Below are 22,273 nucleotides of genomic sequence, written 5' to 3'. Positions count from 1 at the left end.
GAGTGTGGCCTTGCTGGAGTAGATGTGTCACTGTGGGCATGGGCTTTAATACACTCGTCCCAGTTGCCTGAAAGTCAGTCTAGAGGCCTGCAGATGAAGATGTAGAACTCTCAGCTCCTCCTGCACCATGCCTGCCTGGATGTTGCCATGTTCTCACCTTGATGATAATGGACTGACCCTCTGAACCTATAAGCCAGCCCTAATTAAATGTTGTCCTTATAAGACTTGCCTTGGTCATGGTGTCTGTTCACAGCAGTGAAACCCTAACTAAGAGAGGTAGTAATAATAACAATACCTACACAAGGAGGGACTCAGATGACTAAGAGATAATGTGCCTGGCACACAGTCAGACTCAGGGAGATTAACACTCAGGCCCTTCTCGGGAGGCTTCCAAGAGGGCACTTTACAAGTCCTAGTACTCGCTGGTTGTGGTGGTGCCTGACTGTAATCCTATCACTCAGAAGACAGAGGCAGGAAGATTATTGCACATTCAAAGTCAACTTGGGCTATGTAGTGAGCTACAGGCCATCACAAGATCTGACTTAAAACAGAACACTCCCAACCCCCACACTCTCAGTATTCTGTAAAGATTAGAAAGTACTGTCCTGGAATGTATGGTGTGTAGATTGTACTCTTCAGCAAGAACTCATCTAGTACTCCTTGTGCAAAGTGAAGACAACCAAGTTCACAGTGTGGTATGGCCAAACACTAGTATCCTCAAGACTCACTTTTTCTTTTTCCTCCGACAATACAAGACTTCTGGAGGTCGATACAGTGCATTTCCATACAGTTTTCCAAGAGGCCACTTTGTCCACAGGAACAGATCTTGTAGCAACCAACTTCCCCTGCAGAGGACGGCACCTGGATCAGTGTCCCCTGGCGGACGATGAAGTCGGAAGCTTCTCCCAATTTGCAGCCTGTACGGAATACAGACAAGAACAGGACGATGAACTTGATAATATCGTCCTGTGACAATGAATCACACTAGACATACTTCATGCTAATAAAGTCTTCCAGGACTGTGTAGCTATTAAAGATGGTAAGAGCATGTTACAGAGATGGTTCAGCAATTAGGAGCACTGGCTGCTCTGCCAGAGGACCCAGGTTCATTACCCAGCAACAATGTGGTGGCTCACAACCTTTATTGCTCCAGTAGACCTGACACCCTCTTGTGGCCTCTGTGGGCACTACACTCACATGGTATGCATATATAGTTGCAGATAAAACACTCAAATACATGTTTTTAAAAAAGGTTATGTTATAGAACTTTTACCAATATAAGAAATTGATTTTTCTCACTGGCCAAAAGGTATAACCTCTCAAATGAAAATTCCATGTCTTACACATGATTAAGGACATGTACCCCAAATAATTTAGTACAAAAATACTATGACGATACATAGCTTTGGCCAAGTACAGAAATATACACCTGTACTTCCAGAACTGGAAAGCTGAGGCAGGAAGATGGCTTGGACTACTATGTAGTGAGACCTTATCAAAAAATAAAAATAAACAAACAGGGGCTGGAGAGATGGTTCAGTGGTTAAGAGCAATGACTGTTCTTCCAGCTATAGGCTGTCAGCATCTTTATTCAACCAGTAGTTTTAAACTAAGGAGCAAGGTTACACAGCATCACTTGGTATACATGAGGATTTCCTCATCCCTGGGGGCCACCAGACCCTGGGAGCCAGTATTGAGTATTACAATACATAGCAAGAGATCAAATCTCAACATATGTGGTCTTTGTTTGCATAAATATACTTTGTGTGTGTGTGTGTGTAAAACCCTTAAACATTACATAAAAAGATAGCACAGAAAATGTCCTTGTAGCCCGGGTAAAGACCCCACCTCTAAGGAAGTGCCAGCCACATGCCCATGTGCATACAACACTCACTGTGCCATCTCTTACCTTGAACACAGGAATACGGAAGGCAGGGATCTCCAGACGGACACCCCTTCCGGTTCACTTCACAGAGCTCATTGGCTGGGCAAGGGTTTGGGTTACAGGGATGAGTCACTTCTTCTATGATGTTACCTAAAGTACTTGGCCCTGAAAAGCCCAAAACTGATCAGTGTAATCAATCTAAAAGAATAGTGCATCTTTAAGTTACCCGGCTTCATCATGACTGGAAGAGATGGAGAGCTCACAGGCAGAAAGCAAGGCCTGAGTCTAACCAGCCCTAACTAAACATTTCTTCATTTGTCAGCTTATCACAATGTACCCAACCATTCACTTACTAATGGGAACCTACAATACAGTTGGCAGGACCGGGGTACTAGATACACTAATGAACAAAACAGACAAGCTAACATGGAGTTCCTATCTGGAAGAGAATAAGATGAACGCAGATAACTTCAGCGGCCAGCAGTTCAGAGATGGGACATGCCTGGCCTATGGTGATCAAATACACGTTTATGTGTTAAATAATAAATGGCCATCTGTTATGGAGACCCACAACACAGTCATATCTACCTTCCAACATCCTGTCAAGGGACAGCAGCATTGCAAGCACATGTGGTATTTAAGGAGAGTGTTGCTATTCATGCTGGAGTGTCGTCTCGTTTCCTTCCTGCTGAAATCATTTTCTCCAACACACACTGCTGTAGGCTGCTAGCCTTGTGAATCAGCAGAGACAGAGGCTGCGGGAGCCTTCTCACTCAGCCCCATCACTCTGGGCAGTTTTACCTAGAACTTGGGAGGCGATCTTCCCAAGGTCACAGGGGCAAAAGCTAGGGGCGTGTTCCATAGTCTCTATCCTGAGAGCCCAACAGATACTGCCTGTGGTACACTCACCACCCTTTCTTCTCTATTTGTTTAGTAGATCCTGTTTTTATTCAAGGTGGTCATAAACCCAAAGCTAAAAAGACCACCCTTCCAAGTTTCCCATATACTTACAAGCATCCCCTGAGATTATAATAGAAGGTTCGTCACCTCCCTCTTCCCTTTTGCCAACTAGAGTGAGTTGGATAAAGTGCCAGCATCCTTGGCAGGCCAGTAAAGTGCAGGGAACAGAGTGAGTGCAGGAAGGCTGAGAAGCCTGCATTCCTGATGCTGCTCCACCATAAACATCCGGGCCTACTTGCTCTGAGTCTTCCTGTGCTTCTAACTGCTCTGTTATTGGCAGTTGGGCTTAATCCTAACTGGAAAAGAAGCAAGTAGGCTTTTCTGTTGGCCAGATAGTTTATGGCACTGGCGCCCCCTGGTGGCGGCCCAAACACTAAGGGCACGGATGGCCTCACTGGTCTCACTATGGCTAAGGAGCTCTTTGTGCAATTCCTCCCTCAAGGAGGTACCAACCTACTGCTGTAGCTCTTGGCAGAAGTGTCTGTCAGGAAGAAACTCAAGTAGTAAGACAAGTTCCACTTCCCTGTGCGAGCCCAGGGGAGAGCTCTTTCTTCCCTTCTCTATTTGGTAAGTGTAATCCAGGCCTGCTCATGTTCTGATATACGGATGACAAGAGCTGACAGTTTCCTAGGGGAAATTCCACCTTCTGGTCACATCATGACTTCTGATGACATTGTCTTCCGCTTCATCTTTACAGTTCCTGACTGGTAAATAGTTCATCTTTCCTCTGAAAGATAAACTACAGCTTCTGCTTACTCATTTTAAGGTGGCAATGACAACTTGACAGGGTCTAGTCACTTAGGGGACAAAATTCTGGAGCCCCAGGGGAGAGATTAGCCCTGCCCTATTGGATGACACTGTTCCATTAGTTAGGGGCCTGGACTGATGAAGGGAGCTGAGCACAGCTTCTGCCTCCGAATGCCTGATGCTCCTGCTTCCCAGTCCTGTTGCCATGGTTACCCCTGTACCCTAGAACTGTGAGCCAAGTAAACCCTTCCTCCCGGGATTTAAACACTTTTGTTGGGTATTTCTTGCCACAGCAACAGAAGCATAACGAATGCAGATGGTATCATCAAACAATAGTTCCTCATCCAAGGCAAAGAACAAGAGCAGAGACCATGAAAGAAGCCCTTGAGCTCTAAACCCAAGCCCACGCAGTCCTTACTGAGGTACGTGTCCAGAGGGATACAGCTCTCCAGGTCATCTGCAGGGGACAGAAACTCACAGATACTTTCAGCTGTGTGTTCTTCAGGGAATTTATTCTGGTCTCCACATTTCTTGAGAATCTCTACACAATCTGATCTTGAAAGAAAAAAAGAACATTTTGTATTCATGGTTCTGTCTCATGTTGTCTGGTCAAAGCTGTGTTTCTTAAACCTCTCCGAAGCGTCCATTACCTGCTGAGCTTTCCCAGCAGGTCAGAACTAGGTCTGGTCAAACGGCAGCCACAGGGAACTTCCAGCTAACTACACAGTAAATCCAAAGCCTAACTTCCTGTAACCTGAGACCAAGGCCTTGTTCCAGACTTGCATTTAATGCTCCAAGCATGGTGTAGCGTCTGCCACCTTTAAAAGGAACAGGAGTTGGCCAGTCTGCTTTGCCAACTGTAAGCCATTTTCAAGGCCTGAGGCAGCTGCCTCTGCTCCCCTCCTTTCCCCCCTTCTCATTTGAAGATCTCTTAGTTATCACTGCTAAGGTGTTTGGCTTATAACAACCAGAGAGTTTCCAACATTTTTTTTTTAGTTTAGGGCTGGAAAGCTGGGCACAGAGTTAAAAGCGCTTGACGCTCTTGCAGAGGACATGGGTTTAGTTTTTAGTATCTACATGGTGGCTGAAAACCATCTGTAACCGCAGTTCTAGGGGGTCTTCTGACCTCCGTGGGTACCAGGCAAGCATGTGGTACATACATACATGTAGACATAAGACACACACACGTCTTTCCTAGTTTTCCTTAGTTTTGAGGAAGGCCTGACTCCGTAGCTGAAGGTTTTCTATGAGCACATCCTTCCCATGTGTGACCTCTGACTTATTATCACATAGTTAGACCTCAACCTCTCCCTTATTCAGCTCATTCTTGAGTCATGTCAGAAAACTCATTAGAAGCCAGGCAAGACAGCTCATACCTGTCATCTCTGCTCAGGAGGCTGAGGCAGGAGGATTGTTATGCGGTCAAGGCCAGCCTGACTATAGATAGAGTAAGGCAGGAAGACTCCATAATCAAAACTAAAACAAATAAGAAAAATTAAAAATGATCTGGACGGTAAATAATCTGAACTGAGCAGCACTGAGCCGCACACCAAGGGTTTAGGGCTTGGTGTGGACTTGGTCTTGGAAAAGCATATGCCCGGAGAGCAGCTGAGGGCTGTGCAGTGAGGGTCTGCTTCTCCCACCAGGCACTTGTCTGACATCTCCTAAGTAAACCATTCAGCACTGTTTCCTAAGAGCAGGACCCGAAGACTGGACACTGATTCCCACTGGATGATAATAATAAAGACAGAGTGGCAGCTGCAGAGGACAAGCAAGGAGGAAAAGGCGACCGCACAGAAAGAATCCCTAAGTCAGGTGGAGTGTCAGTAGGGAACACAACTACAGCCACAGATGGGCTAGAGATGGTACAGTGAGCTGACATGCTGCCCACCAAGCCTGAAGAACGGCTTGAGCCCGATCCCTGAAAACCACCACACAGTCACTGAGGTGGTACACCTTCACCCATAGCCTCCCTTCCTAAATGTATGAAAAGAGGGCCGCAAGATGACTTGTTGGAAAAGGTGCCTGCTGTGAAGGCTGATAACCTGAATTCAATCTGGGATGCACTGAACACACACACCCACACTCACACCCACACTCACACCCACACTATGGCCCAAGTTGTCCTCTGATGTCCACATGTGTACACATGGACACATTTGTACACAGTTGGACAAATAAACACTTAATAAATAAATGATAGATAGATAAATAGACAGACAGACAGACAGATAGATGTAATAAACAGTTTTAAAGTATAAAACCATAGTTGTGCACTGAAGGTATTTAGAAACTGCTTCTTGAACTAGATTCCATAATAAAGTACACATGAAGTTTGATGGGAATTTGCACTAAGGATAAATTAGTATCAGCCACAGGAATGTGGGAAGACTCCATGAGAATGTCTGGTATCTGACAAGAGCGAAGAAGGGCAGGCTTCAGGCAAGAAGATGGGGAGCATCCTTCAAGCAGAGAAGGAGAAAGTGTGAAAGCACTGTGTGTGTGTGTGTGGGGGGCCTCAGGCAAAGGGCAGAGGTTCTAAAGAGAGGCTGGGCTAGCGATGAGGGGAGGTCTGAGCCCACAGGCCTCCCCGAGGCTGGAATGACTTACTTGCAGATAATACTGCCTCGGGATTTGCTATGGCATGGCTTGATCTGCAGGGAGCAGGCCACGGCCTTCCACATCTCCGGCTGGCAGGTCTTGATGTCTAGGACAGGGATGCTGATGAAGGGCATCTTGATGCTCCCCTTCTCCCACAGCTTCATGTCACTCATGGCCCCCTGGTCAGACTGAGCCGTGCAGCTCCTGAACAGTTCTGTTGGCCTTAAGAAAGAGCCAGAAGGAATGGAGACAAATTATTTCTTGGATAGAATATGGATAAATAAACTCTTGATTCATTCACACATCAGGAAAATCTGATTTTCTTATATAAGTACACTGCAGCTGTCTTCAGACACTCCAGAAGAGGGCGCCAGATCTCATTACGGATGGTTGTGAGCCACCATGTGGTTGCTGGGATTTGAACTCTGGACCTTCGGAAGAGCAGTCGGGTGCTCTTACCCACTGAGCCATCTCACCAGCCCTGATTTTCTTAAAGAGAGAGCGCATAAGACCCACCATAGGCTTTCAGCTTCAAGTGGTCAAAGACAACAGGGCAGTAACATCAGGACACTGACTGCATGTTTTTTCAAAAGATGTATTTATTATTATATTTAAGTACACTGTAACTGTCTATAGACACACCAGAAGAGGGCGTCACATCTCATTAAGGATGGTTGTGAGCCACCATGTGGTTGCTGGAATTTTTTTGGATGTTTACAGTTAAGTTCAAAGCAGTATTTCATTTCATAAGTTCAAAGCAACAGTTTCCCATGACCTTGCTTTATCATACTGTACACCCATGGCTTCATCCTTGGATCAGGAATCATTAGGCTATGTAATAGTGGCAGGAAAGGAATATCCGCAGTGAGAAGCAATCCTAGAACAAAGTCTCTGGGGCTGTGCTTCTCCAGAGCACACCCATTGCAATCATGCTATACTATGGGCCATCTCCTGAAAACTCGATTGCAATAGCCTTTCCTAGATGGCTTCTGTCACTTTTTTTTTTTTTTTTTTTTTTTTTTTGGTTTTTTGAGACGGAGTTTCTCTGTAGCCCCTGCTGTCCTGGAACTCACTTTGTAGACCAGGCTGGCCTCGAACTCAGTAATCCACCTGCCTCTGCCTCCTGAGTGCTGGGATTAAAGGCATGCGCCACCACGCCCGGCTCAAGCTTCTGTCACTTTTTATTGTTAGATATTATCTATTAATAAATGTTATCTTTTGTGAAATGCTCCTTTCTGTCCCTCTTTTAAAAGTTGAGGGGCTGGAGAGAGAACTCTCAATGGTTATGAGAACTGGCTGATCTCACAGAGATCCCAGGTTCAGTTTCCAGCACCCATGTGGTGTCTCAAAGCCATCTGTAACTTCAGGTCCAGGGGATCTGACTCCCTCTTATGGTCTCTGAGGGCACTGCATGTATGTGGTACTCAGATACACACAGGCCAAATATTCATACATACAAAATAAATCTTTAAAAAAGTTGAAACTTTGATTATTGAGGAGTTGCAGGGGTTCTTCATGCATTATAGATGTGTCCTTTGTCAGATGTATGTGAGATAGATATTTTCTGCTAGGTTATGGTTTATCCTTTTACTGTCTGGTAGTATCTTTTGATGAGGAAAAAAATAACTAAGTTTATATAAAACACTACTTTAAAGCCAGACATGATGGTGTGAACCCTGTACTTGGGAGGCAGAGGCTGAGGCTGAGGAGGTCACGGACAGATTCAGATTTATAGCTTGTTTGAGGTCAGCATGGACTACATGGGACCTTGTCTCAAAGACAAAAATGTACTGGAGTTTAACTACATACATTATAATGTACAGATTGAGAGTTTAGTTCAACAATGTTTGAAGACTGTATCCAGCTATGCAATTAAAACCTCTACACAAGCTGGGTGCATGCCTCAAATCCCAGCATTCCGGAGGCAGAGACGGGGGATTTCTGTGAGTCTGAGACCAGCCTAGTCTACATAGTGAGCTCCAGAAGAACCAGAGCTTCACAGCGATGTCACCCCCAAAACAAAACTCGAACCCTGTACACGATCGAGAACACTTCCACACCCTGCAGTTCCCTGATGCCCCTGGGATTCTGGAGCTGAGCCTCAGATTACTCTTGCGTATGTCCTTAGGCCTCACACCCCTGGAAGCACAGAGAACACTGGGCTTCTGTGGCTGGATGTGCCCACTCATACTTGGGCACCTCAGGAGTTTGCTTTTTTCTGTATACTCCTCCACTGTTTGGAGCATCATGGTATGTTATGTTGTTTTTCCTCACTCTCCCGATGGATGTTTTGGGGTCTCCTCCTAAAGTGGGAGGTTACAGATAATGCTGGCCCATGGGGACTTTCTTGGACACATGCTTTCATGTCTCCTGGGTAAATAAACACTTCCTAGTAAGCAGGAAAGAGTGAGAAGCCAACACCCTTCAAATGCATGCCAGGCTTTTAATCTAGCAATGCCAATGGATCTAAGGAAGCAGCTGCAGAAGTTTTAAATCACACTTGCCAGGACTAGTACTACCAACACTTTTCATGTATATTCTTTTAAAAGACACATTTTCAACGGCTAACTTTATGGCATTCAACATGTTTTCAAATATGTATATATTGTGGAATGGCTAAATCAAACTAACTAATACAAATTAGCACAAATACTTTACCCTGTTCTGGTGGTAAACACATCAAATCTATACTCTTAGCAATTTCACATATGCATAGCACTTATTAACTGGAATAATTATCTTTTTTTTTTTTTTTTTTTTTTTACAAGACATGGTCTCACTATGTAGCTCTGCCTGCTCTGGAACTCACTGTGCAAACCAGGCTGGTGGGTAGAATCAACTGCTTCAAATTCAAGGATATTTCTTTACTCAACAGTTAAAATAGGAGTATCCTGAGGTATCAGGATAGTAAGAAAAATAAGGGGCTAAGATCTGAGACTGAAACTTATCAGTGAGCAGTTGAGAAAACAGAAAAGGGCACTGTCTTAGTCAGGGTTCCTATTCCTGCACAAACATCAGGACCAAGAAGCAGTTGGGGAGGAAAGGGTTTATTCAGCCTTCATGCTGCTGTTCATCACCAAGGAAGTCAGGACTGGAACTCACACAGGATAGGAACCTGGAGGCAGGAGCTGATGCAGAGGCCATGGAGGGTGCTGCTTACTGGCTTGCTTCCCCTGGCTTGGTCAGCTTGCTTTCTTATAGAACCCAGGACTACCAGCCCAGGGATGGCACCACCCACAATGGGCCCTCCCACCCTTGATCACTAATTGAGAAAATGCCTTACAGCTGGATCTCATGGAGGCATGTCTTCAAGGGAGGCTCCTTTCTCTGTGATAACTCCAGCTTGTGTCAAGTTGACACACAAAGCCAGCCAGTATAGGCATTTAGAGCAGAACTCTGGAGACCCCCACCATTCCCAGCGAACCAGTGACCCACTGGTGCAGAAGGGAGAGTGACAGGAGGCACAGGATATTCTCTGAGTTCCCAAAGCTTGAGGCATCTCCTGACTAGAAGAGACTCTACAATCATACTTCCTTTCTGGGGGCGCCATGTGGAAGGGACAGAGCACTGCAAGATGAAGTCAGAAGGAAACCAGCTTTCCTTTACTCCAGAAGGCACATCAGAAGGTAGTGTTATTTAGTGATAGCGCATTTCTATTTTCATGTATAATAATCTTCCTACCTGTTGTTAAAGTTTGTACAGTAAGTCAGGTTTGTACAGCCCAACTGGCAAGGCTCCCGGACATCAGCCAGACACGTCAACATGGACACTTCCACCGGATTATACTCACAGATGCGGTCAAACTCCTGCCAACTCTGTGTATTTCCCCAGCTCATGCTATAAAGTTTGGTGCACAGTTCCCTGAAGCAAAAGAACAAATGCAGAGCATTAGAGAGAAGCGCAATGAATATTTGATCTGCGCAAAACTGCAATATTATTAACTGTTTTTAGGAATGTAAAGGAAAAGTACAAATGAACGAGCTCCTGGGACTGGGAAGCAGAGAAAGCCATCTTCTCCATGAAAATCATCTGAAGGGCTGGAGAGGCAGCTCACCAATGAAGAGCTCTTCCAGAGGGCTCAGCTTTGATCACCAGCACCCACATGGCAGCAGCTCATAACTGACTGTAGCTCCAATTCCAGGGGACCCAACACACTTTTCTGTCCTCGGAGGGCATCAGGCTTGCATGTGGTGCACAGATAACATACAGGAAAATATCCATACAAATAAAATAAAAATACAATCCAATGTATATATTTAAAAAAATCGTCCACGGGACCGAGGGACTGAGAGACAGCTAAGCGGGCGGGCGCAGGAGCTCACCACGCTCCTGGGGACCTGCGTTTGACCCCAGCACCCACAAATGGTGGAAGGGAAGAATGAAGTGCACTTCCTGCCCATCTCCACACATAGTCCATGGCATGCATGCCCATCCCGCTCCACCCCAGTAATAAAGAAGTAAATAAATTCAGTAGTAAGTCAGTAAATACATTTCAAAAAATTAAAGAAAAATCACCCAGAGCCTTTGCTGACTGATAGAAAGGTAAATACGACATTTTCTGGTCCCTAAGGCAGAAGTTCTGTACATCCTAAGTTCTGGACAATTATTTTTTCCCATAGCTTTCTTATTTCCTCCTTTTCTCAATATGTATTTAAAGTTTTTACGTCCACAAAGGTACAAGCTCCTCTAATTGTGCTAATCATAGAAGGCAGAGTGCTTTACTAACGAGCATTTTAATAGCAACTCTGTGTGAGCCTGTGCCTGGGGTGCTCGGTACCCTGCGTTCAGTCCCTAGAACCAGGAAAGATGGGCGTGGGGTTTACAGATTAAAGTTTGTTAAAGTCACTTATATTCCTTAAGCCCCTCAAACCCTCTCCATACTGCAGTTGACCCAGGACATCCTCATGGTCAGTATTTGATAACTGTAAAGCAGCTTACACGTTTCTACAGACAAAGCAGGTCTGCTAGGACATCTCCAAAGTGCCTTTATACACTGGATTCATTAATTTTTAAGATTAAAAGTAACATATGTTCACTATAAACATTTGATATCACTGAAATATACAAAACTGTAAGTAAATATTTCCCACTGTTCTCACAGTTATTTGACTCTCAAAAATGCTCCTATGAAGAAGGGTTTGTTTTTTGAAGTGTATGAATGTTTGCCTGCTTGTATGTCTGTGCACTCTGTGTGTGTTAGGTGCCAATGGAGGGCATGAGATCTCCTGGAACTGAAATTACAGACAGTTGTAAGCTACCATGTGGTTGCTGGGAATCGAACCTGGGCTGGCTGGCAGAGCAGCCAGTGCTCTAAAACATGGACCTAAAGAAAGTATCTTTACTCTGCAGTCTGGCTGCCCACTCTTCCTCTAGTCATGGGCACTGCTTTATGTGTGTGCTTCTTCAAGGCACTGTGATGCAGCATCACTAAACAGACCAGACCCTGGCTCTCACAGGAGCGCGGACATTTGAGGAAGAGGAAGTCAGTATTTTCTCTAGCTTTCTGTATTTCTAGTGTTTTCTCTTTCTGTATTTTCCCTGAATAGATTATTCAACATCTCAGAGTTAGATTCTAACATTTAAAACAGAAATTATATAAATTTCCCCAATTCTCTCATAAGGTACAGGAAGGTCAAGTCTAATGAAACTGAAAGCATTCAGCAAATAAACCCTGGGTTGTTAAGGTAGTTCAGCAGGTAATGGGCTGCTGCCAACCTAACAACCTCTGGCCCATATGGTGGAAGGAGAGAACCAACTCTCAAGCTGTCCTTAAATTTCCACATGTACCACAGCAGACTCCCTCCTAAAAAAATACTAAAAAACATCAATAACATTCTTCAAATCAAAACCAAGCTGGGTGTGTTTATCAGGCTGGCACCTTTAATCCTAGCACTTGGAAGGCAGAGGCAGGTGGAGTCAGCGAGTTTAAGGCCAACCTGGTCTAAATAGTGAGTTTCAGGACAGCCAGGGCTACTTAGAGAGGAGTTGTCTCAAAAAACAAAACAAACAGCAACAAGAACCAGCCCAGGCTCCGGCCACTCTGTACAGACAGAAACTCGCTTCTGTGCGTGCTGAAACATGCTCAGCAGCCCTCTCATCAATACCTTTATTAACTTGTATACAGAACCCAGCTCTGTAACTATAAGGCCAGGTTACTCACAACTAGGCCTTTCAATTGACTTTGCTTAGATTTGTTTGTATCTTTGGTAAAGTTTGACGGATTACCATAGGTATAATTTCTTTTTGTAATGGTCCATCCAATTTTATGAGAATAAAATAAAATATTTTTATTTTCCCTTCAGGATATCCTAGTAATGTTTGGCTCCTTTTTGTGCAAAATACCTCTACTCAGGCACATTTCTGTTACATCTTTGTTGTTGTCTGAACGGGAATGGCCCCATGGGCTCATGTGTTTAAATGCGTGGTCCTCAGTTGGTGAGACTATTCAGGAAGGATTAGAAAGTGCGGCCTTGTTGGAGAAAGTATGTTGTTGGGGAGAGGGGCTTTGAGGTTTCAAGGGACTTGTGCCACCCCACCCCCAAGTCTGCTTCAAGATATGAGCTCTCATCTACTGCTCTAGCACCATGCCTGCCTGCTACCACACTCCCTACATGATGGTCATGGACTCTAACCCTCTAAAACTCTAAGTCTCAAATAAGTAAATTCTTCTGTAAGTTGCCCTGGTCATGGTGTCTCATCACAGCAACAGAACGTGACTATTCATCATGATCTCAGGTACCTCCACTTACCTTCATCTCTACATTGTCTGCTCTGTTCACATTTGCATTATTTTTTATCTCTGGGTACAATACCCAATTGATGCTGCTATGATTTGGATGGGAAATAAATAATTCCTCAAAGACTCATGTGTGGAAGGATTGGTCCTAGGCTGGCAAACCTATTTTGGCAGAAACTTTGGGAGGTTGAGTTTAGCTGGAAGATTTGACTGGAGGAAGTGGGTGACTGGGTGGCAGCTCTGACCACCACACTCCCTCCATTGGAATATTCTGCTTCTCCTCAGATCAAGCCAATGGAGCCAGAGGACTATGGACATCCTTGTGAGTGAAGGGCCTGAAGATGCCAGAGGAGAGGATTAGATCCCCATAGTTGGAGTTATAGGTAATTTTGAGCCATTCAATGTGGTTGCTGGGAACCAAGCTCAGGGTTTCTGTAGAACAGTAGTACTCTTAACCACTGAGCCATCTCTCCAGACCCAACATGCTGTAAGCTTAATGATATCACATCATCTTTAAATATACATTGCCATTTTAATAGTTAATCTTTTGTACCCCCACTCAACATATAAAACAAAAATTTAAAGGACTGAACTCAAGTTCCATGGGATTCTATGACCTCTTCTGACCTCTGTGGGCACCAGGCATATATGTGGCACACATGTATACATGCAAGGAAAATATTCATATAATTTTAAAAATTAAATTGTATTGATTTATGTGTGTGTGCATGTGCATTCACAACTGTGTGGCAGTAAGAGGACAGCTTGAGGGAGTCTGTTCTCTCCTCTACCATGTGGATCCCAAGAATTGCACTTAGATCATTTAATTAATTTATCAGGCCTGGTGGCAGGCGTCTTTACCTGCTAAGTAGTGACCTTGCTGGCCCTAACAAAATTGTATTGTACTTAAACAGTCTTCCATAAATACTTGCTGAACAAAATAGTTAAAGACTCTGGGCTGGTGAGATGGCTTAGTGGGGAAGAGTGTCACCATTCTTGCAGGACCCAGGTTTCGTCCTTAGCATGTGCATGACAACTTACAGTTGCCAACAGTTGTCATACGCATAAAATAAATAATCTTCTTTTAAATTTTTTTAAAATGTGAGAGATTTTCTATCTTGTATTATCGTTTGCACTGAGAATTGAATCTGTGCATGCTAAGCATCTACCACTGAGCTATACTCCCCAGGTCAGATTTATCTCCCAAAGGCTAAGCCTACACAACACAAGAATTAGACATTTGTTAAAAGGCACCAATTAAAATCCTGTTTCTATTGATCTTGATAAAGGAAAATGCGATACTAACCTACAGGTTGAAGTGTTTGCTTTAGAGCAACAGTGCAATTTGGCCCCATCGAGGCCAGTTGAGGGAGGAGGGTGCACAGTGACTCCAGGGTGAACCGACTGTGAGCTTTCGAGAAAACACTGCCAAAGAGGATCTTGAGGCAAGGGCTGGGTCTTACAACCCTCAATGAGACCATCAACAATCTCCATTTCTGTTTTCTTAGACATTAGAATTCTCTTGCAGGCGTTTTGGCAAGCATGGTCTTCAGCTCTGTCACAGCAATATAAACCTACATTCAGGACATAAGCCCTTTATTAGCTGGGTTTATAACATTGCTCGGAAGAGAAGAACACGGCAGTGAGGGAGAAAGCAACAAGTCTCTGCAGTAAACAGGGCCTACTCTCTCCACCGTTCTGCAGCGCTTCTCTTCCCAGAACCCACCACAGTTCACAGTCAGGAGTCTTCTAGAACTGTCCTTATAAAATGAAAGTCATTCCACACCTAAGAAGGCCTCACAGGAAACATTTTATTATGCTCTTAGAAAAAATACTGCAAATCAAAGTGGGCTTAATTCCTGCTTGTGTCTAGTGGGGACTCTTTATATAAGATTGATGACTCATTTCCATGGCATTAAAATCATTCCATTTAATCATACCCTAAGACACCACAGACTTTTTAAAGTCTGTACAAGCTAATTAATATACACTGTAATTTAGATAATATGAACTCTGACAATATTTTAGTTTATTTCCGCCTTTAATTTTCTTTTCTTTTTTGATGCTAGGGATTGAACCAGGGTCTCAAACATGCTAATGAGCCGTGATTTGCCTGTGAATGTCCCCACTCACCTGGCCTTTAATTTTCTACAAAGAACTAGAAACCAAAAGAAAACTTTCAGCCAGGCTCTAGACTGCGAAAGGGTCTCTCAAGTAGCTTTCTCAGGTGTCTGCATTTGCAGAAGCAAACTCAATTTGAAGCCTTCTTTTCTAGGTTCCTGTGTTAGGACAGACATTGGAGTTTATTGCTCTACCCTTAAAACCTCTTTCTGCCTTAGTTTTCTCAGAGCTTCTATCCCCTCACCCCCAGCAACACTTCAGTGTCGCCTAAATGTCAGGAAACACAGATCAGCTTTAAAATAAATGAAGGCCACGTGTCTGATTTTCACCACATCACAGGACGTCAAAAGCCTCAGATCCTGATTTCAATTATGATCATACAATGCACACCACTTTCAAGAGAATAAAAGAAGCCTTAGAATATTCCAGTACAAACACAAGCATCTCTCTGCCTCACAAGTCAGTCTCCTGTCAGCCTGGTCCACCAGGCAGTTCTTTAGACTCTGCCTGCCTCTCGGTGAGCAGAATGGACCCGAGGCTATACAAAGCAGGTGCTCTGACGGTCCTGCGAGGACAGCTTCGCTAGGCAGCCTTGGTTTTTCAAAAATATTACTCTCTTATTTTTATAATTTTTTTATGAAAGTAAGAACTTCTAATTAATAAAAGCTCCAGCATTACAGAAATATATAGTGTAGAACAGCTAAGTAGAACCCAGACTATGCTTTCAGTAACTTGTTTTCTTAATACATCTTGACCTTCTGCATAAATGTACTCCCCTTTGTTAGCTGTAAAGTGTGGTTACTACATAGAAATATTACTTAGCCAATATACTACTGATGCATTTTTTGGGTCATTTCTATGTTTTTTTCATATATATATACATTTGTAAGTATTCTTGTATAAATGACAACATGGAATTTCCTGGTCAAAAGGTATAATATGGTGTACATCAAAGAAATCTGGAGGTTTCTCAAATGAACTTGACCACAGACACCTACATGAATGAATCAGTTTGTAAATGAATTGTTTTATCAAAGACTTAGAAGAACACAGCCCTTTTACTTACTATCAGTTGGGTTTCTCATTGGATAAGACTGGGTGTAGTTATTCACACAGTGTATCAACTGTGGACTGATAGAGGCACAATAATTTTCCACTGCTTTGATCTGAGATGGCCCAGGAGAAGAGTCTGTTCGAAAAATGGCTTGACAGAATTCTCGGCAGTTGGTGTGATGGCCTGCGTAACTGCAGCACACCGAGCCCACTGTGGAGAGAGAGGTGACACTGAAATGCAAATAGCTTTTGTTAATGTTAACTTGGTGACCATGGCACAGCTCTGAGTGTGAGGTGTAAAGCACGCCATAGATGGTAAACCCGTGACTCAGCAGGACTAAGACACGGGGTCATTCAGGTGCTCACTGACACATGACAGTCACAACTCATCAATTTAACTCTCTCGTCAACTACATCCCTGCCTATGTGGTGCCACAACCCTGCAAGTGTGCAGAAGCGCATGCAAGTATTTCAGGTTGTAATGACAATTTAGGAGCACAATCTGGTGTTTAATGCACGTCAGGACTGCTAACGTACAACAAAGCACCTAAAACTGTCACATTACCAAAGCTGCCTCCCCAGTGTCCAAGGTGCCCATGCTGAGAAAACAGGACCGGCCTCTCCATGCTGCACTTGTGCAGATTTATAGACAAAGCAAGGCCAAACCAAAGAGAGCATAAGGACAGTGCCTTAACTTATTATTTGGATCTGTAAAAACTAAGAGAGAGCTAGGTGACTTAACAAACTTAATAACTGTGTACTTTGAAACAGAAATCTCAAAATTTCTACACAGTAGGCACATCTGTAAGAACCTTCCTATATTGTAGAAGTCTTCGTTTTATAACTAATACAATTTGTCTCAAGTCAAAGCAAAGTCCTTTGAAGGTAAGTGACTGCTTTTGTATCTGTAAAATAACCAAAGCCAGATGTGTAGCACACGCCTGTCATCACACAGCACTTGGCAGATGGAGGCAGAGTGATCACAAAAGATGGCCACCTAGACTCCATGAGATGAAAGTAAAATGACTCAAATCACGACAGCGACAACCCCAGTGGCCAGGAGTACTGCTGTACACTTGCTATCCAGGCTGGGCAAACAAGCACACAAAGAAATACACAACAGATGCCATTTACTGTGGGAGAGGGAGCATAGCTGGAAGTCCGGGTGTGGGAATCATAAAGGAGACGGTCAGGAGACCCTACCAGCATCTAAAGGTGTACGAGTAGGGGGTGCCAAAGGGGCTAGAGAAGGCGGATGGCAGGAAGAGGTTTATAGAGAGGCAGCTAAGAATTCCTGCGTGGTATCAGAAGTGGCTACGGTGGAGCAAGAAACAGGGCATCATGAATTCCAAAGAGCAATGAACTTGGAATTCAGGTGACTTCAAGAAATATTGATGAGTCATGTGTTAATTAACCAAGGGAGGGCAGGATTTGACCTTATAGAACACACCTCAGTTTCCTGGGCTATACATCATTCTATACCTATTGTGTACCAGCTTTGACTTATACCTATACCCAAGTTTATGTCTACTACTACAGAACATATGTTCATTTTGGGGAGCAACCGCTTTTCAGTACTGCTATGTGTGTGGTGCTGGAGATGACAAGGACCTTAGATGTCTAAGCACACACTCTACCTCTGTGCTACATCTCCAGCCACACGGAGAAGTGCTTCTTACAGTGGCTTAGCTCCCTTGCCAGTGTGGGAGGACCCAAGATTCCCTGCCAAAGCCTGTACAGCACACTCTGAACTAGGCCCCAGTTTGGCAGGGTGGAAGTGCAAGACTGTTATTCTGCAATACACCATACTGGAAAGCACATCCAACCAGCCGCTTGTTCCTGAGTTGTCTTTTCCCACCTCTAATCACTGCTCTCAACGCTCCCTTCACATGGGATGCTGCTCCTCCAGGCTCCACTGGACACATCTTTGTCTGCTTCTCTCTCATGCCCCGTCCACGAATATCTTATTTACCTTCAAGGCCCAGTTAACCTATGAACTCCATGAGGTCTCCTCTAAGCAACCTTGCAGTGAGATCCCTGCTTCCCCGGAATTGCTGCATTTTATCAGTGTGCTGCCTCACATTCTACTCCAGTTTCAAGTTCTTTGTGTTCTGGCCATGTCCCCCACAGAGAAGTGTCTGACCCACACCAGGCAAGTATTCAGTAAATATCTGTGGACTGGACTGAGAGGCAGCCCTTAGCAAGGACTACATCATGCATGTCTCCTCAGAAGTGACCCCATTATTGGTGTTATCTTTCTCTAGTGATCTATCTATAGCACTGGTTTATAAATATGCTTTCGGGACACAGGAATTGCTAGAACACATAAATGATTTGAACAGGCAGTGGCCTTGCAGAATCCTGTGTGCCTGCTTCTTCAGGTGGCTTAGCAGGTGTAATGCTAAGGGAGGGTATGGGCAATCAGTTCTGACTGTTAAAATGTCTGTTAAATGTCTTGCTCTCTGGACTGCTTGTGCAATCATTGACAATATACTTACTTTCATTTCTGCTAATGCAACTGAAAAGAGCATTCTGTAAATTAAAGAAAAACAAACAAATTAGCAAGCAGAATTTCTAATTTTTTTCCGTTTTAGAATCACATGGAAATCAGGATATCATATTTTTAAATTCTTTTCTAAATCCAAGGCTGCAAACACAAGATGCTTTGAAACAACTTCCTGATTGAGAGTAAGCCTCACCGTGGTAGGGATCTCTCTGCGCTTAACCTGGCCTGTGAGGATGTAGGAACGTGTGAGGATGTAGGATGTGTGAGGTGCATGTGTGGAGGGGATGACCGTGCACTAACTTCTATGTGCTCTTGTAGAGTATAAAACATTTTTTAGAAAATAACATAATAAAAACACTCGGACATACATTATTTCCTGTAATCACTGCATTTTAGAGTTGATGTGATCTCAGAAATGACCTCTAATTGTTCTCAAATATGACTGTGCAGTGGAACCTCCCAAACTTCCCAGCCTATTCCACATGACAGAAATCTACATTTTACACACCATTTCAAAGATAACTTTCATTTAGTCTTCTTGTGACCAGAGCTTGGGAAACTCCCTGGCATTTTACAGAGGGAAGCATTCCGTAGGCAGAGGAGGCCTGTATTAGTTCCCAGAAGTTGCTAAAAGCAGAGTCTGAGATCAGAACCAATTTTTCTAGAAGCCATAGATTATTGTTCAGAATGTCATACCCTGTTTAAGTCATTGTCTGAAAAATAAGGGAAAGCAGGAAAGAAAACAAGAAAGGGGCAAGAGACATAAGAAACAAACAAAACAAAATAACAACAAAGCCAAAACCCTTCTTGTCCAAAACCATTAGGCTATCCAGGGCATGTCAGTTATGAGTCAATATCATTCATAACTGGAGGAGAACAGCTCACTAAAGTAAATGTGCAAACAGAGAGCATGGAAGGAAAGCAGATGTGCTGTGACTGCCAAGTCCAGCTAAGGGGCTGGGCTTAAGGACCATCTTTAGTTGGGCATGGTGGCACATGTTTGTAATCTCTGCACTTGGGAGACTGAGGCAGGAGGATGTTGAGTTTGAAGCTAGCCTGAGCTACACAGTGAGCTTGAGAACTTGACTCAAAAAAAAAAAAAATGAAAATCAAACAACAAAAAATACAAGTAAAAAAGACCAGCGTTACCAGCCTTGGAAACCCAGCTTCAGAGGCTTTGCAGCATGGTGGTACCACCTGTGACCCATCACTACAGAGGGTCAGGTGGGAGGTTTGTCACTGGTGTGCAGCCAGCCTGAACTACATAGTGCATTTCAGGCCACCCTGGGCTAAAGTTCAAACAGCCAAGAGAAAAGTCTGTCTATACTGTTGGTGAAGCTGCATTGCATCGCCTCTCTCTACCTAATGATATTCCATTATAGGAGTAACCCTCAGTGGAGTTATTCATTCAAACCAAAGTAAGTTAACCAACCCACCCACCCNCCCAGGTCTCATGGGGAGGGACAAGGGATTCATTCAGTGTGCGCTGTTTCTGCAGAGCTGATAGGCCAGTATCAACAGAGGGATGAAGAGCCTCTCAGTGTCTGCAACAGTGAACTGTTTTGTATGTCTCCTCACGCGTGTTCTTTGCATTACTGCGACATTTCAGTTACCCATCTCAGACAACCCTCCACTGGGGTTCACCAGCCCCAGCAACATTTATCAAATCAAATCAAATCAATATTAAAACTAGTCTGCAGAGGAACAGCCTCCATCAGAGGTGACTTGCCGCCTAGGGGACACCTGACACCCACGCTCATTCTCTGCTACTGAAAGTGCGGTGGAGCGAGCCCGCATTAGCCTCTGTGAGTAGAGGCCATAAAGGCTGCCGAGTACAGGCAGATGTCCCAGGTCTCTAAGGACCCGGATGGCAACGTCAATCACACCAGCTCTCTATAACCCCACCTTAACGCTTATTAATTTGTCCAAGCTAGATTTTTACATTTGACCTTATAAGCAAGAGACATATCACTTCCAGTTCAGTCACTTGGCTTAAGAGGAAGGCACTAAAGGAAATAAAGGCTCAGGTGTCAGAGATCCGCAAATTTAATATCCTTATGTGCCTGAGGTCACAGGAGGGAGAAACAGTTACAGAAGCCAGTCTTCCCCACAGGGCAAACAATGCGTTGCAAGCTGCTGAAGGAAAAGGAGGACAAGCCCGTCTTCTGTGATGTCACCTGCACAGCATAGACATTCCCCAAGCAACTGTACCACTTCATTAGTGTTCAATGATAGCCCTTTCATACGTAGGTTTTCCTGACTGTGTTCAATGAAAACTTGATTTTTTTTACACAGAAGCACCGTTAATTTTAACATATTACTTCTGCATCTCTACTCAGTCTACGGTTTAAAAATATGTTTTGTCTGGGGCTGCAGAGATGGCTCAGTGGCTAAGAGCACTGGCTGCTCTTCAGAAGACTAGAGTTCAATTCCCAGAACTGACATGCAGCTCACAGTCGTCCATAACTCCAGGTCCAGGGGCTCTGACACAGTCATACATGCAAGCAAAACACCAATCCATGCAAAATAGTTAAATAAACTATGTAAGATATAAAAATATGTTCTGTCACGTTGGCAATGTGATAAAGTCGTTATTCTGCTACACCCATGTTGATTTTTATAGACCTGATCATATCCAGCTTTGATAAGAGCCCTATGTTTGTTGTAAGTAATCTTCATTCTTTTCGAAGTCAGCTGTTTTCAAACTCAAATTCCTCCTGCCTCAAATTTCCAAGTGCAGGGATTACAGGGTGTGTCACCATGCCTGATTATCAGCAACTCTTCTCGATGCTTGAGCTACTGTTGATTATTGATAGGCCAAAGGCGTGTGTCTGAATTATAGCATTAGCTTGTATTACTTCATGTCTTAAATCACCTATGCTGGTGTCTTAGCTAGTTTTTTCAAATGTCTGATCGCCATCTGCTGGCAAGAACAGGAAGTAAGTGTTCACATTCTCTACTAAGAGGCCTTCTTTGACCTGCTCACCATTACCACACCCATGGGACCTCCGCTGAACAGCTCCCCATCTGTTTTTATCATGTAAAAACTACAGTGGTACTGAGGTGAGGGGATACCACACCAGAAACCCAAGAACACACCAGTGTACTGAGGCTGCCAGGATCCTAAGATCAATGTGGGCAACAGGGTAATGATTTTAAAAATAAAAACCTACCTAAGAAAGCACTATTATCCCACTCCAGGCCACAGCTTTGACTGATCCTCACTCTTACCTTACTTTCTCCTTAGGCTGGGAAGGGGTTCCCTCCAGGTCCCAGTGTGGATCCTGCAGGCTTCCAGCAGTGTTTGCTCACTGTCTCTAAGTTTATATGGATTCTTCTTCCCCTGGACTAGACTGCAAGCTTTTGGCAGACAGTGGCTCATCCCTGAGAAAGCTGATATACACGCACTGGGGTGTCAGCTCACTGAATCATCAGCTCCATGAATGCAAGGCAGATACAAAGACAACTGCAGAGCTCTGCTCCAGGGACTCAGGCCAGTATTAACTAAGATATACTTAGGAGATACACACACACACACACACACACACACACACACACACACACACACACACATATTTTTAATTACCTCCAAAGGGAGGTAATACTTTAAATCTATCTCCCTTCCCTTCCCTTCCCTTCCCTTCCCTTCCCTTCCCTTCCCTTC

The 22,273-nt window shown here is 44.0% G+C and overlaps 1 protein-coding gene across 1 annotated transcript in view; it reads right to left on the bottom strand.

Moving 5' to 3' along the window:
* Positions 1-22,273, bottom strand: part of Reck (reversion inducing cysteine rich protein with kazal motifs) — a 69,047-nt gene that overhangs the window by 15,601 nt on the left and 31,173 nt on the right. The window contains exons 7-14 of the mRNA XM_021159440.1: positions 18,602-18,635; positions 16,117-16,314; positions 14,236-14,503; positions 9,875-10,054; positions 6,203-6,415; positions 4,011-4,147; positions 1,910-2,050; positions 729-917 (exon numbers count right to left, since the gene is read on the bottom strand). Coding sequence (XP_021015099.1) covers positions 729-917; positions 1,910-2,050; positions 4,011-4,147; positions 6,203-6,415; positions 9,875-10,054; positions 14,236-14,503; positions 16,117-16,314; positions 18,602-18,635 — 1,360 coding nt within the window. The remainder of the gene's footprint in view (positions 1-728; positions 918-1,909; positions 2,051-4,010; positions 4,148-6,202; positions 6,416-9,874; positions 10,055-14,235; positions 14,504-16,116; positions 16,315-18,601; positions 18,636-22,273) is intronic.

The sequence above is a fragment of the Mus caroli genome, chromosome 4 (genome assembly GCF_900094665.2).
Source record: "Mus caroli chromosome 4, CAROLI_EIJ_v1.1, whole genome shotgun sequence".
Classification (NCBI taxonomy): domain Eukaryota; kingdom Metazoa; phylum Chordata; class Mammalia; order Rodentia; family Muridae; genus Mus; species Mus caroli.
This window is presented reverse-complemented; position numbering and strand designations above follow the sequence as displayed.